The sequence below is a fragment of the Monodelphis domestica genome, chromosome 4 (assembly GCF_027887165.1).
Source record: "Monodelphis domestica isolate mMonDom1 chromosome 4, mMonDom1.pri, whole genome shotgun sequence".
In the NCBI taxonomy this organism is placed as follows: Eukaryota; Metazoa; Chordata; class Mammalia; order Didelphimorphia; family Didelphidae; genus Monodelphis; species Monodelphis domestica.
The window spans coordinates 371,100,826-371,116,024 of record NC_077230.1 but is presented as its reverse complement, the minus strand read 5'-3'; the positions used below and the strand labels follow the sequence as shown (position 1 = coordinate 371,116,024).

General features: G+C 43.0%; 1 protein-coding gene across 2 annotated transcripts in view; it reads left to right on the top strand.

The window, feature by feature from the left end:
• HIVEP3 (HIVEP zinc finger 3) overlaps positions 1-15,199 on the top strand; it is a 651,964-nt gene that overhangs the window by 575,011 nt on the left and 61,754 nt on the right. For both annotated transcript variants that reach the window (XM_016422541.2, XM_007492922.3), the window contains one exon: positions 9,712-9,857. In XM_016422541.2, coding sequence (XP_016278027.2) covers positions 9,712-9,857 — 146 coding nt within the window. The remainder of the gene's footprint in view (positions 1-9,711; positions 9,858-15,199) is intronic.

Sequence of the window (15,199 nt, the reverse complement as noted above, 5' to 3'; positions counted from 1 at the left end):
TAGCACTTTGCTGGATCCCAGATCATGCCCTGTCTCCTTTCTTCCCTCATCCCCCACCCATTACCAACTCCACTTTGCCCCACCTCTCCCCTAGGATCAGCGAAGTATTTTCTATTCCCAGAAACTCTTAACCTTCATCCGCCGTTGCTTCTGGAATTTGGTTCTCCTCCTAATAGAGCTGGCCTCTGTTTTCTTAGGTGGGGCCACCAGCTGACACGTGGTGTAACTCCAGTCTGAGAATTCTTTAACAGTGAGGCTTCAGGTTCTGGAAAATGAACTCATTTCCTACTTTACAAATTTTGTGTGCTCAGAGCTCTGTTGCTTGAGTTAGCTTCCATTTCTCACTCTCGTTTGGCTTTGCTCCGGAAAGTGATGAGATTGCTGTAAGGCATGAGGCCATGCTGACTCGGCTTTTGTTCCTCACCAAGGAAATAGGGAACTACTTACTGCTTGAGGAAAGCAGCCCTGTTTGGGTGCATGGAGGTCCTTCCTCCTCCTCCTTCTTTAAATTGTTGTTAGAAGAAAAAAAAAAGGGAACCTCAAAAGATACTAAGTTCACAGGCTACGCCTTAGCTTTTCCACAAAGCAGATGGACATTTCTGACCCTGAGTTTCATATTATTTACTAGCTATGTGACATTAGGCAAGGAATTAGACCTCTCTGAATCTGTTTCCCTCTCCTATAAATATCAGGGCTGAATTTGATGCTCTCTAAGGTTCCTTCTAGGCTAGAACTTATAATTCTTTGATTCCCCCAATGCAAATCTGATGGATCCTATGAGGGAAAAGAGGGAAGGAGAGAGAGAACAAGTATTTTATTAATTGCCTATTTTGTGCCAGTGCCAGGCCTGAAGTCAAGAGAACCTGAGTTCAAATCTGGCTCAAACACTTACTAGCTGTGGGAGCAAGTCACTTAACCCTGTTTGCCTCAGTTTTCTCATCTGTCAAATGAACTGGAGAAGGATATGGCAAACCACTCAAGTATCTTTGCCAAGAAAACCCCCAAAAGGGGTCACAAAAGGTCTTAAAAGATTTAACAACAGTATATGCAAAGCACATATTAAGTGCTTTTCAAATTATATCTCCTATAATCCCCACAAAAGCCTTGGGAGGTAGGTATTATTATTTCTCCTATTTTACAGTTGAAGAAACTGAGGCAAACAGATTAAGCGGCTAGCCCAAGGATACATAGCTAGTAAGCAAAGAAGGTAGGATTCTAACTCCAGAACCCATGCCATTATGCACCAGTTCCACTGTGCCATGGACACAGCTGTATTTAGCGCTCTGCTCTCTGTGCTCTATGTTTACTGAATATATTTTGTTCAAGACCCTTACCCTGATTATAGAGACTTTGGGAAATTGCTCTGTTGCTAACTGGTTGGCCACTAGGATGCCCTTGTCGCCCTGCAGGACTAACTCCTGAAGGCCAGCCTGTTCACTTTTCCTGGGAAAGTTACAAAGTGGAATTGTTGGACTTTGCCAACATGGGTATTCCCCAGTTCCTTTTGTACCAACGGAAAACTAAGAGGCCAAAAGCTAATTGAAGAAAATTGAGCAAGAAAGAGCTAATTTAGTCCTATTTGATTTGACCGATGCCCCTTCAAATAAATATTGTTTTTTCCAAGATGAACTATTGCCTGCAGGATTTCTTTGAGAACTTTACCTTTCAATCCTGCCAAATCCTAATCCATTTTTTGATTGACCAGATTGTCCAATGCCAAAAATGTTCCTGGTGAGCAGAGCCAGGACTTAAGGTAGCCAAAGTTGGTGGCTTCCTTAAACATAATACTCATGGAGAATGCAATGAAAGACCTTTTTTTAAATGACTTTTTAAACCCTTATCTTCTATCTTAGAATCAGTTATAAGAGAGAAGAGGGGCAAGGGCTAGGTAACTGGGGGTTAAGTGACTTGCCCAGCATCACACAACTAGGAAGCATCTGAGACCTAGATTTGAACCCAAGTACTTCTGATTCTGGGCCTGACATTCTATCCACTGTGCTACCCAGCTGCCCTAAAAACCTGACTTCAATAAATATACGAGTACTTATTTTACTTTAAAGATCTGTTTATTTTGAAAAGCATCTATTATTTCTCTTTCCCATTTTCCTTCTCCCCTGTCCATTATCATAATAAATAATATTATATATAATAAATAACATTAATAATAAGTATAAATAATAAAATAAATCAATAAAACCTTCTGACATATATGCTTAGTCCAGCAGACCAAATGTATGCATTGGTCATATCTCAAAATGCAGGCTTTATTCTTCAGTCTGTCACCTCTCTGGCAGGGGATGAGTGGCATGTTTCTTCTTTGCTTCTCAGGACTCATGGCTTCTCAGGATCTTTTCAAGTCTTTCAAAGTGGTTTTTCTTTGTAATGTTATTGTCATAACCTCACTCTGAGTCAATGTTTTAGTGGGGTCTTCCCAGTTTTCTCAGAAATTGTCCATTTCGTCATTTCTTATGGTGCAATAGTAGTACATTACTTTTATATACCACATTCTTTTAGTCATTTCCCAGTAGATGGTTAGCCTTTTAATTTCCACTTTTTAGTACCTATGAAAAGCTACTATAAATATATCTGCACATATGATTTTTTTTCCTGTTTTCTTTTTGTCTCTTTGAGGCACAGGCCTCATAGTGATATCGTTGTGTCGAAGTCCCTAAGACTTATGGAGTATGGTTCCAAAATACTTTTCTAAATGACTAGCCTTTCACAGCTCCACCAACAATGCACTAGTAGTGTACCTTGTTTCCCACAACCCTTCCAACATTTATCATTTTTGCCAATATAATTTCTGTGGGATAGAATCTCAGAGTTACTTTAATTTGCATTCCTCAAGTGATTAGAGAACAGATTCACTTATTTTTAATAGGTGAAGAAAATTCCACTCTCTGTGTCCTATACATTGGAGTTTATGTTGTGATAAGTCAATGTGTCCTGTGTCACAAGCAAAGGAATCTCCAATGTGGAATAACTCAGGGCCGTGCAATGTCAAAACCTGCCTGGAGACACAGAAATACATTGCCCTGATCCTACTGATCAAGAATTAATGCTCCCAGCAGCCCCAGCCCTAGCTCAGACTATCCATATGGGGACTATTCAAAGACAAGTTCCGTTCTTTCTGTTTTTCTGCAAGTATCACCTTCCTTATGCTAAGAGCTTTGGAAGATGAGGCCTCTTTGATAGACATGCATCTGTCTGTGAACACCATCACAAGGAATTCACAAGACAGCAGCATCCCATGGTTCCCATGCACCTGTAGCTGGACCATTCATTGCAATCCATTCTTAATAAAGTCTGAGGCCATAGACTTGGAGAAAATGGAAAATGTCTTGGCTTGGATCGTGATGAAACCAGATGCATGTGTATCTTGAAAGCTATAGCCCAGAGGACTTTTAAGGTATAAACAAGGCAAGAAAGCCACCATCTCCTTTCCATTGCCCCTTTGTCTTATCACAGGTATGACTAATTATAATTTAGAGAGACAGAAACTCCCTAATTCTTTTTTTTTTTTCAACTCTTACTTCCTTGGTAACAACTCTGAAGATTGTTAGCCCCAGCAAGGACTTGGAAAACAGGGTTAAATGACTTGCCAAGGTCACACAGCTAGGAATTGTCTGAGGTCCTCCCGACTCCATGCTTGGTGCTCTAGCCACTAGGCACCTAGCTGCCTCCCTAATCTTTTTTAATGTGCCTCTTTTCTCTTTGATCTCTCTTCTTGTGGTTGGTTTCAGGGTAGGTCTCATTCCTTTACTCTCCTGGTTGTTCCTTTCCTAAGCCCTCCAGTTTGTAAACTGCTCCCATTCCTACCCAGAAGCAGATATGGCACTTCATGTGTGTTCTGACCAGGGCAGGGGGCAGGTTGCCTGTCACTTTCCTCCATCTGGAGTCCATTCGTCTAGTAAGACAGACCAAGGCTGCATTAAAAGAGACGTAGCATCCAGAATTGCAGAGGTGATGGCCCCATTGTCCTAGAGTCTTACAGCATGCCACTTTCTATATGCCTAGACCATCAGTTGAAGGGAATAGGGTGCTGAGCCAGAAGAAGAGATGATGAAGAAGAAGATGTAGAGAAGTGATATCTATCCTCAAGTATTTGTCACATGAAAGAGGGACTGGATTTGTCCTTCTCAGATTCCTTCAGGGCAGAATTAGGAACCGTGGGTAGGAACTACATTGTTTCCAGCTTGGGATTGACATGAGGAAAAAACATTTAGAGAAGAAGAGCATCCCAAAATAGGCTACCTGAGAAAGTAGTGAGTTTCCTGTCACTGGATGTCTTCAAGTGGAAGGTAGATGACCAGTTATTAGAAATGGTATAGAGAGTATTCCTTTTCATAGGTAGGAGGTAGACAGAATGAATAATTCTTTAATCCTTTCCAGTTCTGAGATTCAGTGTTTTGGTGGTTAACTTCTGGATGGCATCTTGTCCTTGTCTTTTTTCTTTTCTTTCATTTCCCTTCTCACTTTATTTTTCCATTTTGCTTTTCTCCTCTTCCTCTTCATTTTCTTCTCTTTCTCTTCCTTTGAATGTCTCCCCCCTCCTTCCTGATTGAGTGTCTTCATCTTGCCCAAGTGCAGCAGCCATTTTTTCACCTGTTCTCTTTTCAACCTGGATTCTTTTACAACCCTCCTCAGTCTTACTGGTTCTCCCCACCCCTATTCACACTGTGGGGCTCCCATATTGGTGCCAGATTTGGTATAGACTCCCAGTCAGCTTTAGTCTGACTGAAGCTTAGAACTCCCAGACTCAAGTGACCCATCAGCAGGTGGGTTTTTTCCTCATGATGAACTGAAATCTCCTTCTGTATCTTTCACTCATTGTTCTCAGTTCTGCCCTCTTGGTATCAAATAGAACAAGTTCAATCCCTCTTCTGCTAAACAGCTATTCATATACTTGAAGTCAGCCATTACGTCACTCTCTTAGCTTTCTTTTCTCTGGGCTAGCCATCTCCAATTGCTTTGCTCAGTCCTTATCATGCCATGGGGTCTCCAGTCTCCTCACCGTCTTGGTTGCTTTCTTCTGGACATCCTCCAGTTTATCAATGTCATTCCTATAATGTATCACTCAGAGCTGAACAGAGCACTAAACATATGACCTAATCAGGGAAGAGGACAGTGGGACCAGTACCCCTCTCATTCTGGATACCAGTCTGTGGAAAGCACCATCTAAGGCCATGTTGGCTTTTTCAGTAGCCATTCACACTGTGGACTCCTACTGAGTTAATCATCTACCAAAACCTACTTATCTTTTTCATATGGGCCCCACTCTAGTCCCATGGGGCATCTCCACCATCTTGGGTTTCTATATTTGATTTTTTCAACTCATGTTCCATATTCACTTATTTTTTTTATCAGGTTTTACCTATCACTCTAGCATATCTAGCTCTTTCTTAGAATCTTGTTCTTCTATTCTCTTTACTACACCTCCTCCCAGCTTCTATGCCATCTTGAGATCCAAGACGTATTCCAGTGATAGGCTTTCATTTAAGTCATCGACAAAGATGTTAAACAAAACAAGGCTAGGAACAGGACCTAAGAGCACTGCTCTGTTTATCTCTTTCAAGACTGGCAGAGATCCATTAACCTCTGCTTCTTGGTTTCAGTTATGAAACTAATTAGAATCCATCATATGCTTGTCTATCCCACATTTCCCCATATTCTCCATGAGGGTATAATGGTAATTATATTAATGAGGAGGAGGATAAGTGACATGCCTTGCTAAAATCCAGGCACACCATTTTCCTGATCTACCATTCTTTAAACTCAGGTAAACCGAGAAATAAGGTGAGTCTGGCATAGCCAGTTCTTGTGTGATCATCATATCCCTCTTGAAGTGTTTATAAACCAAGCACCCAATTCAATCCAACCACCATTTATCAAATTCTTGCTGTGTACAAATTCATAACAGGGCTATTCTGGGTTTACAAAGACAAAACATTTTCAAAACCAACTCTGCCCTCAAGAAGCTAACATTCTTTAAGATGTAAACCTGGTCTTCTAACACTCACATAATCACCAACAATTTACTACACTTATAATAGAGTGTCAGGTGAGGAAGTGTGAGGGGCATATGCTGTATGACTTTGTCCTGGCTACAGGGGCTGACCCCTGACTGATTATAGCTATATTCCTCAGTCCTCGCTTTCCAAAAGTTTACCCAATGGAACTTTCTTAATACATCATAGGTGAAATTCAGGCTCTGCTGGTACTGCTCATCTTTCACCTGAAAACTTATGTTAGCCAGCTCTGTTAGTGAAAAGACCAAATGGATCAATCTAGCTGGACTAAGGCCAAAAATCATTCTAGTTAATCTTACCTGTTGGGTACTGACTCTGTGGGTGCTGAATTATAAGGTCACCTAGCCCATAAGCTAGCTGGCACCATATTTGTGCATCATTTGAAATGCCAGGACAGGGATTCTTAGCCTCTGGTTTGTGAACTTTTTAAAAAATATATTTCATTTTCCCAATTACATGTAATAACAATTTTCAACAAACATTCTCCAAAATTATAAGATCTACATTGCCTCCCTTCCTCCTTTCCCTCCATACTCTCAAAAATTTGATCTGGGTTATACATGTATTATCACACAAAACATACTTCCATATTGGTCATTGTTGTAAGAGAATACTCATCTAAAACCAAAACCCCAAAATAAAAACATAAAGTAATGTGAAAAATAGTATGCTTTTTTCCTTTGTTCTTTCTCTGGAGGTGGATAGCATTCTTTGTCAGAAGTCCTTCAAAATTGTCCTGGACCACTGTATTGCTGAGAAGTCTTCACAGCTGATTATCATGCAATACTGCTGTTATTGTGGGAAGGAAGGAAGGAAGGAAGGAAAGAAGGAAGGAAGGAAGGAAGGAAGGAAGGAAGGAAGGAAGGAAGGAAGGAAGGAAGGAAGGAAGGAAGGAAGGGAGTGAGAGAGGGAGGGAGGGAGGGAGAGGGAGAAGGAGAGGGAAGGAGGGAGGAAGTTCCTTGAGGACAGGCCTATGCCACTTTCATATCCCTAGCACCTAAAACTATGTTTGACACATAGTAAGCTTTTAATAAAGTTTTTTTATTCATTCATTATATCATGAATTTAATGTTATTTATATTAATAATATGATCTGACTTGCCCAGGATCACACAGCTAGGAAGTGTCTGAGGCCAGATTTATACCCAGGTCTTCTTGACTCCACACCTGAATCTCCATCCACTGAGTCACCTAGTTGTCCTTCCCCCTATTTGTTTGTAAAGGTGAGGTTTCAAAGAAGTCTTTGAGTCAATCTCTTATACTGTAACTGACTTCTCTGAGGTCCTATTAACTCAGGATCAGCCTCTGGGGACCTAAAGGACCTGCTTGAACAGATACAAACCATAGGGTCCCCAGACCAGACCAGAATCCTGTTGGGTGCCATGGTGAGGTATTAGATGAAGGTGTCAATAGATTTATAATAGTTGCCAAATGTATAGTAATGTGTAATTAGAAATCTTGAACCTTGGGGGCAGCTGGGTGGCTCAGTGGATTGAGAGCCAGGCCTAGAGACGGGAGGTCCTAGGTTCAAATGTGGCCTCAGACACTTCCCAGCTGTGTGACCCTGGGCAAGTCACTTGACCCCCATTGCCTAGTCCTTACCCCTCTTCTGCCTTGAAGCCAATACACAGTAGTGATTCTAAGATGGAAGATAAGGGTTAAAAAAAAAAAGAAATCTTGAACCTTTGGAATTTATCTCCCAGAATTCTTTTCCCTTCATCCACATAATGTCCTTACATTTTGTGCATAAAAGTTTGCTGTAACCCCACCTTTTAACTCTTCTTCCCATGCTCTCCTCCTGGTTCTCTCACTGCTTTTGGCAATCCGGGCAACTCTCTCTTTGCTAATGATATCAATTTCCTTTTTCTTCAAGTTATTAATTAATACATTCTTATAGGAATATAATACTTGAAGTATTTGGATACTAATTTTTAATCTTACAGTATGTTGAACTTGGAGTCAAGCAGACTGAGTTCAAATCCTACCACAAACAGGGCTCTTTCTCCTATAATTAAATACAGCTTCTATGGGAAGAGTGGGCTCAAACAGTGGTCATGAAGCACACATGTAAAGAGCTTGTGACCAAGACAACTATTTTAGAACCAGGGAGCCTTCGTGGCCTTTCTTTCTGTGGAGTCCTCACAAAGGTCCCCCACTTACGGAGCATCTCTGCTAGGTTCCTGGGGTCTGACTTTCACCATGGTTCATATATTTAACCTGGAGAAGGGAAGAAAAGACTTGGAGGAAGGGCATGACAGCCAAGTGACAGGTAGTCATGTAAAGGATCTCTTAGCATTGTTCTGCTTGACCCTGTGATAATCATGTGATCTCGGGGAAATCATTTAACCTCACGCTGCCTCAGGTTCCTCATTTGTAAAATGAGGATACTAATAGCACCCACCTCCCCGGGTTGTTGTGAGGATCCAATGAGACAGTGTATATGTAAAGTACTTTGTAAGCCTGTTAAGTGCTATGAAAGCCATGATAAGGATGATGATTATAATGAAGGATTCTTTTTTCTTTTTTTTTAATTACACATAGAAATAATTTTTGACAATAATTTTTTGGCATTTTGTGATTCAGATTCTCTCTTCCCCCTTGCCCTCTCCCTGAGGCAAAAAATAGTGTGATGTGCATTATACTGGTGTTTTCATGCAATACATGTTTCTATATTCCCCACACCATGGCAGAAGACACAAATCACACAGACAGTAAAGAATTCACAAAGGAAATAAAGTGAAAGATGGTTAGGCTTTGATTTGCACTCAGACTCCAACATTTCCTTCTTTGGCTGGAGAGAGCATTTTTTATCAAGCATCCTTTGGGACTGTGTTTTGCTGAAAATAGTTTAGTCCTTCATGGTTGATTGTTATACAGTATTTCTGTTACTGTATACATTGTTCTCCTGGTTCTGCTCACTTCACTTTGAATCAGTTCATACAAGTCTTTCCAGGTTTTTCTGAACTCATTCTGTTGGTCGTTTCTTATGGTACAATAGTATTCCATTACAATCATATACTATAGCTTATTCAGCTCTTCCTCAATTGATGGACATCCTCAGTTCCTACTTTTTGCATCTATAAAAAGAGCTGCTAAAAATATTTTTGTTCAAGTTGGTCCTTTTCCCCTGTCTTTGATCTCTTTGGGATCCAAACCCAGGAGTGGTATTGTTGGGTCAGAGTAAGGGTTTTTTAAAATCCCTCCCTTCTTGTCTTAGAATCAATACTGTGTATACTAGTCAGAAGAGCAATAAGGACTAGGCAATGGGGGTTAAGTGACTTGCCCAGGGTCACATGTCAGGACGAATCTGAGGCTAAATTTGAACTCAGAACTTCCTGTCTCTAGACTTGGCTCTCAAACCACTGTACCACCCTGCTGCTCTAGATATGCATAGTTTTATATTTTCAGGCCCTTTGGGCATGTTGCTCTCTAGAATGATTGAAGGAGACAAAGTAGTCTTAGCATGTTTTCCAGCCCCACCAACAGGACATAGTGTGTGCCAAGAAGTAATCTGGGGCTAACTTCCTAATTCTCCCTATGCCACTTAACCTTTGTCAGAATTCCCAAGTATAACTTGTTTACCTTCCTTTGCATTCAGTGCTTTTCACTTCTAGGATTGAATGAGTAGGGGATGTCCACACCTGGAAATGTAACCCTTTTTATTATTTCTTTGGTGGAACAGGCTCATCTCCCTTCTATGGTCTCCAGTGAAGGTCGGAAGGACCTAGCTCGACCTGAGAAGGAAGAAGACAAGAGAGGGAAGCCTGAGGAGGAAGCTCCTGCCTCCAAAAGAGGGGAGCCTGGGAGGATCAAAATCTTTGAAGGAGGGTAAGAATCTTATTTTATCCTGAGGCTCTTCCTGTTGGAGGAAGATAGCGGTTCTGTTTTTGTTGTTGATTGTGGGTGGGGAGGAGAAGCTCAGGCCTGAGTCTGGCTAAGAAACTTCCTTGTGGAACTGGTATTCAGAGGTGCCTTTCCAAAGTGACACCAGCACTTGGCTGCTTCTGCCTGCCATATGCTTCCCAGGCTTCACATGTTGGCTTTCAGTAGATCTTGGGAAAGTTTCCCATCAGGCTGAGTAGGGACAAGAGCTCGTGGCATCCCTATGGCCAAGGCCATGGGAGTGCTGCAGGGAAGACGAGCTGCCTTGTTTGTGCTCAGTACTGCTCCCAGGTTTCATGATAACTCATGAATTGAGGGGGGAAGGAAGGGTGGTGCCAGTCTTCTGGAAGGTTTGAGATGAAAGGGGTGGGCTGGCTTTGAATGACCATTGCTACGAAAGTAGCTCCTGTAACCATCAAAGAGTGCTAGCCCTGAGGTTTTCCCAGTGGAAATTTTTTACAACCTTGGAAAGAGATTTCCAATATTCCAATTCTGTTTGGGGGGCAGGGGATCATAACCCATTCTCCCAGGGGACTGTCTAACATTTGTGGCTTTGAAAATATGACAATCCAAATGTCTCAAAATGCAGGGTTCTGGGAAACCCATCCCCTTCATTTCCCTTTTGAAACTTGGGAGGGCATGTGTCCCTCCCTCACCCCGAAGGAAGATGATAATGTTTTCTCTTAGCCAAGTCCCATGTACATGATAATGAGAATATGTTTATCACTTAAGGCAGGGATTCCTTACCTAGGATATGGCTACAGGGAGTATGTGGCAAATACCTATATTATTCTTTTGAAATTAATTAATCTTTTTTGTTTTGTTTCTTAAATGCCTAGGCATGGGTAAACTCTAGCTTTTATTACTTAATAAAATTTAATATTGAATAGGGAAAATGGGAAGCTTTTTTGAAAGCTAGATGGTACAGGGACCTCTCTGCCTTAAGGATTCTGGGTGTCCCTGAGCTGGCCCTTGTTGGGTCAGAGGCAGGCATACAGGGTAATTGATACCATCACTGCCACCCCATTCCCATCCCAGTATGCATAAGCTAGCCCAAGTCCAGATCAAAAGACTGGCCATGGAGTAATAAATTGTCATCTCAGTGGACTCTGATTTGTTTGCTTTATTGGTATTGATCATGTGCAGATTCTAGACCTCAGAAGGGTCTCATAAACAGCTCATAACGAAATACTATGGACTTGGTACAGTCTTATAATATAACAAAGATGGGAGAGGGGGTGAGGTTTAGGATCCAAAGTCACTCGTGTCATTGTCAGAAGGTCACATACATCTCTTTCTGAGAAAGCTCACCTCTTACTTATTTAGACCTCATAACCTTGTTCTCTATTGTGGTTGGACAGAGTACCCTCATGAGTATTGGAAGAATGGTAACATTTTAGCATTTTCAAAGGATACCATATGACTTTGCACCTCAGCATGGCTAAGGAATGGTCATCTTTTCCCACATCTGTTTGAAGAGCCACATGGGGAGTCCTCAGAATTGTTAGAAATTACTCTAAAGTCTTCAAGACTTGAGAACCTCCCAAACTAAACTGGAGTCTCATCTCCTGAGGGCCTCTTGAGTGGGATGAGGTTCCAGCAGGCCCATATTCCAAAGGGTTATTGGAGCAGCTTCCCAACTTCCTCATCACAGCATCTTTAGAAAGACAGAAGGCAACAGAGGTGTCTGTTTGGAGTTGTGGGGTTACCAAAGGAGATCTTGGCCCAAAAGTAGGCCCATATTCTTTAGGACATGACTTAGGATTTTTGGTTTCTACAATAGAACTCACTCTTCTAGGCTGCTCCTGGCATTGATCACTAAGTCCTCATTCTTCCATCTTTCCATATCCAGAGTCTGAGGTAGAAGAGAACCCCTGGCTTCCTTCCCTAAACTCTCCTTCCACAAACCCTTCAATCTTGGTCTTCCCTACTTCTGTTAGATTTCTTTTTGTCTTTGGTCTTTGCTAGTTTCTCCACTATATTCACCATGGTTCTCCTCTGATGTTCCCTTCCCTTCCCTTCCCTTCCCTTCCCTTCCCTTCCCTTCCCTTCCCTTCCCTTCCCTTCCCTTCCCTTCCCTTCCCTTCCCTTCCCTTCCCTTCCCTTCCCTTCCCTTCCCTTCCCTTCCCTTCCCTTCCCTTCCCTTCCCTTCCCTTCCCTTCCCTTCCCTTCCCTTCCCTTCCCTTCCCTTCCCTTCCCTTCCCTTCCCTTCCCTTCCCTTCCCTTCCCTTCCCTTCCCTTCCCTTCCCTTCCCTTCCCTTCCCTTCCCTTCCCTTCCCTTCCCTTCCCTTCCCTTCCCTTCCCTTCCCTTCCCTTCCCTTCCCTTCCCTTCCCTTCCCTTCCCTTCCCTTCCCTTCCCTTCCCTTCCCTTCCCTTCCCTTCCCTTCCCTTCCCTTCCCTTCCCTTCCCTTCCCTTCCCTTCCCTTCCCTTCCCTTCCCTTCCCTTCCCTTCCCTTCCCTTCCCTTCCCTTCCCTTCCCTTCCCTTCCCTTCCCTTCCCTTCCCTTCCCTTCCCTTCCCTTCCCTTCCCTTCCCTTCCCTTCCCTTCCCTTCCCTTCCCTTCCCTTCCCTTCCCTTCCCTTCCCTTCCCTTCCCTTCCCTTCCCTTCCCTTCCCTTCCCTTCCCTTCCCTTCCCTTCCCTTCCCTTCCCTTCCCTTCCTTCCCTTCCCTTCCCTTCCCTTCCCTTCCCTTCCCTTCCCTTCCCTTCCCTTCCCTTCCCTTCCCTTCCCTTCCCTTCCCTTCCCTTCCCTTCCCTTCCCTTCCCTTCCCTTCCCTTCCCTTCCCTTCCCTTCCCTTCCCTTCCCTTCCCTTCCCTTCCCTTCCCTTCCCTTCCCTTCCCTTCCCTTCCCTTCCCTTCCCTTCCCTTCCCTTCCCTTCCCTTCCCTTCCCTTCCCTTCCCTTCCCTTCCCTTCCCTTCCCTTCCCTTCCCTTCCTCTTCTTTCTTTCTTTCTTTCTTTCTTTCTTTCTTTCTTTCTTTCTTTCTTTCTTTCTTTCTTTCTTCCTTCCTTCCTTCCTTCCTTCCTTCCTTCCTTCCTTCCTTCCTTCCTTCCTTCCATCCATCTTAGAATTAGTACTGTGTATTGGTTTCAAGATAGAAGAATGGTAAGGGCTAGGCAATGGGAGTTAAGTGACTTGCCCAGCACCACCCAGCTAGAAAATGTATGAATTCAAATTTGAACCTAAGACCTCCTGTCTCCAGGTCTGGTGCTCAATCTACTGAATCACCTAGCTGCCCCCTCCCTGCTTCTTTTCTAGCAACCCCTCCAGAATCTAGCTTCCTTGATTTCTCTTATGCTCCTATCCTTTCTGCTGTTACCTGCAATGGATCACTTTCACACAGTTCATCTTCATCTCTGATCACTCCCTTGCTTTCTGGTTTCATGTCTTCAGATGGGGCAGCTGAGTGCAGAAATTTAACCTGCTAAGACTGAGCTTGCCTTCTACAAGAAGCAAAATAGAGCAATGCTCAGCCTTGTCAGGTAAACTGGGTTCCAATCTCAGCTCTGCCATCTCCTTACTATGTTATTTGGAGTAAGTAATTTGAGTTCTTTAGTTTTCTTCTCCTGTAATGTGAAAATAATGATATCTGACCCTAGACCTTTCCTAGCTCTGTGACCCTAGGTGAGTCACCTCACCCTGCTTGCCTCAGTTTCCCCATCTGTGAAATAACTTGGAGAAGTAAATGCAAACCCCTTCAGTTTCTTTTCCAAGAAAACTTAACTGGGCTCAAGAAGAGTTAGACACAACTGAAATGACTGAACAACAAATGATATTTGTCCCTCAGGGGGATACTGAGAAGAAAGTGCTTTGTGGACTGTAAAGCAAGAGAAAATGAGTTGTTGCTATCATCTCTAAATGAACAGGTATTCCTTTCAGCTGGAGATCTATGACCTGATTCCATGTTATCATCAGTAGCCTATGCCTTCTCCCCCTTCTTTAGACCTTCCACCTTGGAATCTTTTCCAGTTCCGTCCCCCGTTATCTTTCTTCATCCCATATAGCCAGTCCTTGAATTCTGCCAACTCTTTCTTCTGTATCCACACTTGCTCTCCCAGGGTCTTCTTTCACCAGCCCATTCTAAACCCTGCTGTCCTTGTCCTCCTCAGAGTTTTCTGCATCTCACTTCTCTGGAATCAGAAATTTACCTGGGGAGGAGGATTTCTTGTTCCTCAGAAGAAAAAAACAGTCTCTAAAGTCCTCAGCCTGCTTTTCAAACCTGACCTCCAACTGTGTGACCTCTACTCCAGCCTTAGTTCTAGTAGGTCACTCCTGGCCAAGCCACATCTGCTTGTGTCCCCAGTACCCAGCCTGCTCTCTGCCAAACGTCCCTCCCTTCCAAAGCTGACATGGAGCGCTCCTTGTCCAGGACTGACCTATTTGAGATGATTCATTTCACTTTGGCCCTCTTTCCCACTGTCTGTACTTAGATTGTCTGATTAATTTGTGCTTCTTGGCATGCTTTTTGCAAAGGGGTCCTTCAGTTTGGAGACGCAAATCACTTAGTCAATCTACAAACATATTTCAAATGCTCACCATATTCCAGGCATGGTGCTAAGTGCTGGTCAAACAAATGTCCAGAAAGAAAATCTCTGCTCTCCAGGGACTTACATTCTAACGGGGGAAGATGACACATAGAAGGAAAGCTTGAAAAGTGTTGGGTTTGAGGGAAGAGGATAGAAGGTACCTACCTATGTGGGGCCATAGTAGCTAAGTCCAGAGAAGGAGGGATGGGGGGGGGGTAGAGGCCTTCCCTAAAATGGAGGTTTCAGGAAGAACTCACCAATGGGAAAGGGAACCCATGGAGGGAGACAAGACTGCTTATATGTTCTGTTGCCCCTTTTATATTATGAACTGTCTCACCTTTAGAAAAAAGATGGATTGAGTCTCCTGTTTGTGTCCTCCCAGAAGATCTGGGACAGGACAAGGCTATACCTTAGGCACTTTGAGGCAGCTAGGCAATTCAATAGAGTTAGGAAGATGAGTTCAAATCCTTCCTCAGAAACTTATTAGCTGTGTGACCTTGGGCAAGTCACTTAACCTCTGTTTTTCTTAATTTCCCCCGACTGTAAAATGGAGATGGTAATATTACCTACCTCCCAGGGTTGTTGCCAGGATCAACTAGAATAATATTTGTACAGCATTCAGCGCAGTTCCTGACATATAGGAGACACTCTCCTACACAATGCTAACTATTCTTATTATTACTAGGTAAATGTTGTTGACCAAGAATCTGGTTGGCTGAGAAAAATTAGTTCATTTTGGTTCTAGAAGATAGTGACCTATGGTAGC